The sequence below is a fragment of the Monoraphidium neglectum genome, assembly GCF_000611645.1.
Source record: "Monoraphidium neglectum strain SAG 48.87 unplaced genomic scaffold scaffold04394, whole genome shotgun sequence".
Taxonomy (NCBI): Eukaryota; Viridiplantae; Chlorophyta; class Chlorophyceae; order Sphaeropleales; family Selenastraceae; genus Monoraphidium; species Monoraphidium neglectum.
This window is the reverse complement of record NW_014009235.1, coordinates 2102-5221: the sequence shown is the minus strand read 5'-3', so window position 1 is coordinate 5221 and position 3120 is coordinate 2102. Positions and strand designations below refer to the sequence as shown.

At 66.0% G+C, this 3120-nt stretch overlaps 1 protein-coding gene across 1 annotated transcript in view; it reads left to right on the top strand.

Moving 5' to 3' along the window:
* Positions 1–1403: 1403 nt before the first annotated feature.
* MNEG_14309 (putative MFS-type transporter ydgK) overlaps positions 1404–3120 on the top strand; it is a gene marked incomplete at both ends in the record, with an annotated part of 3690 nt that continues 1973 nt past the window's right edge. The window contains 4 exons of the mRNA XM_014037219.1: positions 1404–1671; positions 2184–2245; positions 2456–2538; positions 2808–2884. Coding sequence (XP_013892673.1) covers positions 1404–1671; positions 2184–2245; positions 2456–2538; positions 2808–2884 — 490 coding nt within the window. The remainder of the gene's footprint in view (positions 1672–2183; positions 2246–2455; positions 2539–2807; positions 2885–3120) is intronic.

Genomic DNA, 3120 nt, shown 5'->3' with positions numbered 1-3120 from the left:
GTCGACGCTGCCCTGGCTCACGCCCCGCTCTCCCTGCTGCCCCAGGCGGCCCCCGCGGCCAGCCCGGCCGTGCTCGCCAAGCAGAGGAAGAACAAGAGCGGCAACCCCCTAGAGTTCATCTCATTGCTCATGAGCCTGACTAAGCGCTGGTGACGCGGCGGTCCCCTGACAAGCGCTGACGTCAGCAGGCGAATGCGGTGCGCGAGGCTTCTCATGTGGCGCGCTGTTCCAAGCCGCAGCCTGCAGCGGCGGCAACGACAACGACCCGGGCTGGCGGGCTGCGCTCATCGGAGCGGTCCCGGCAGCGTGTAACCAATGTTTGCTCTAACAGGCATCAGGAATTCTTCTGGCATCCTGCAACCTCTGGAGAGCAGCTGTCGTTTCTCAACACGGATGAGCAGGGGCGGTAGGGCGCAGGGGGATGGGCGAGGGCACCTGGAGGTTGTCGTATGGAGCCATTCCGAGTCTGGCAGTGCTGAGCGCGCAAGGGCTGGCGTGCCTGGACGGTTTGGGATGTCACCCAGCCGCCCCCATCCCCGGTCAAACCATTGTCAACAGCTGCCCTGTTTGCGCAGAGCTCGGCCCTTTTGTATGTAACAACGCGAGCTCAGGGCCGCGGCAGCAGGGTTGCAACCCCCGTTTCTGGCATCATGCCCTGCGCCTCGGGGCTGGCGTGACGCAATCATGCGGCGCCAACATCCGCGGTTGATGGGTTGAGCAAAGGGTGAGAGCTCTGGTGCCGTGGGCCTGTTTCGCCGCCCACTGCTGCACAGGGCAACGGCCTTGGACGTCCAATTGTCACAGAGCGGTAAACCACATATACCCCCTCCCGAAATGTCATATGCCTGCTGTTGCGGTCTGTGCGCTTTGGCCTGCCTACCGATTATGAAAGCACCGACCTTATCACGGGAAGGGTTGAATCCTCATCCAGCTGATGCTTAATCTGTAACATATTTACGTGGCAGGGTACAGTAGGTCTCGAATTATATTATCTTAGAATTCTGCCCAAGCCACCCCGCGCGCCGAGGAGCGCCAAGCAATTCAAAAGGGCGGCCCGAGCTTGTTTGAGCGCCACCTCAAGGAGATTTGGGCAATTGAAGTGAGTGGGATACATAGCAGCGGCACGCAGGGCTCTGCGGCTTGTACCGCGCGATGCGACGCGCGGCTTATGTGGGGTCCATGCACCTCGGGGCTCACGCCGCCGCTCTGGCGCAGTCTAGAGCACAGCAAATGCCGTCGCATCCCCACTTTACACACCTCCACCCGACTGCTAATGCGTACGCCGCCCCCACGCCGCCCCCACGCCGCCCCCGCGCACAGCCACGCCTCGACCGGTCGCCCCCCGCACCACGTGCCCCACGACGCCGCTCCACACGCAGCAGCCGACTCCGCCGCGCCCAGCGATGGCGTCCCCGCGCCGCAAGCACACGTCCCAAAGGGACGCCGACGCAGCCGACCCCTTTGCCGACGACACCGTGGCCGTCCCGGCCGCGACCGTGGTTGGCGGCAAGGCGGCGGCGCCGGATGCTTCCGGCTCGGACGACCTGGTGACCTGGGAGGAGGGCGAGGTCGTGCAGCGCGAGCGCAGCATCTACGACACCTGGACGGATCGCAAGCGCTACACGCTGCTGGGGCTGATGAGCTTCGCCACGTTCCTCGTGCCCTTCAGCGGTGAGCGCTCGGCAAGTGGATGGTTTTTTGGGCAGGCGCTGCTGCGGGCGGTCCTCTCTGGCGGGCGGGGCCCCCAGCACGCGCTCTGCCGGGCTGGGTGGCTTGCTTCCCGGCTGGGCTCGCTAAAGCACGTGCGGGAGGTCGCGCAGGGAGGGCGGTGGTACGGCGGGCGGCAGCTGTTGCCTGTCGCCTGGGTATGCTTGTTGTTGCAGCCGCGACGCCGGCAGCAGTTGATCCTGTATCCCACAGCTTGCCCCTGCGGCAGTACAGTTGGGCCGGCAGCTGCAGTAGGCACCCAGCAGCAGGGAGGGCTGCCTGTTTCAAGGTCAAACAAGACACTCCCGCCACGGCCGGCTTGCCAACTGCACTCTATTTGCCGCCCCGCCCCCCGACACATCACCCGTGACGTGCGCGCCCAGTTCAGACAACACACACACACACAACTGCATACCTACACACACAACTGCACACCTACACAACTACACAATCTTATCTCACCCGCCGACGCACAGACACCGTCTACCTGCCGTCCCTGACCGTCATCCAAAAGGACCTCAACACCACGGCCACGCTGGTGGGCAGAGCAGCAGCGCCAACCCCCTTCTCCATGCAGCGCCGCCGCGCCCTCAGCGGCCGCTCAGCCCTGGCTTGCGCCGCGCGCCCGGGCTCACAACGCCACCGTCCCGTCAGCCGCGGCCGTTTCTAGATCTTCCGCCTTGGCTCTCAGCGGCGGTGGGGGATTCAGTGACTGATCCCGCGCGTCGTGTCCCGCCTTGCTTCGCAGATGGCTGCGACCGTGGCGGTGTACCTTTTCACAGTGGGGCTGTCGGCGCTGTTCTGGGGCCCGTTTGCGGACCGCTACGGCAGGTGGGCGGCGGGCGGCGGCTGCGGCGGCGCGGGGGGCGCGGGCCAGCAGTGCAAGGTGGACGGCGGAGGCCGCTGCTGGCTGGGCTTTCTGGGGGCTCTCAAGAAGGGCAGCAGCCGCTTGCCAAATTCCGTGGCGAGCCGGAGCCCGGCCACCTCCCAGAGCAAGCGACGGGGCGGCTCGCCGCATTGTTTGCCCCCCTATCGGTCGTGTTTCCCTTGACCCCCGCTGATCCCTCGCGCCCCGCCCCGCCCCCCCCCAAACAAAACAGGCGTAAGTCTATGCTCATCGCCAGCTTCCTGTTCACCGCCTTCTCGATCGGATGCGTGTTCGCCCCCAACATTGCTGGTGAGGCCGGTCGGTCGCAAGACAGGATGCTCATGGGACGTGCGGCCCGGCGTTCGCGCACGCAAGCAAGCTCTAATGCAGCTCGTTGGCCTCTCATCTGTGCCAATCAGCGACCCCTGCAGCCGCCGCGCCTCCTGCACACGCGAGCAGCCTCCTCGCGGCGCGCCGTCCCCGCCTTGGCCGCACCCCCCTCGCGCTCCCCTGCGTCGCGCCCCTCTGACCTCGTCCCGCAACAC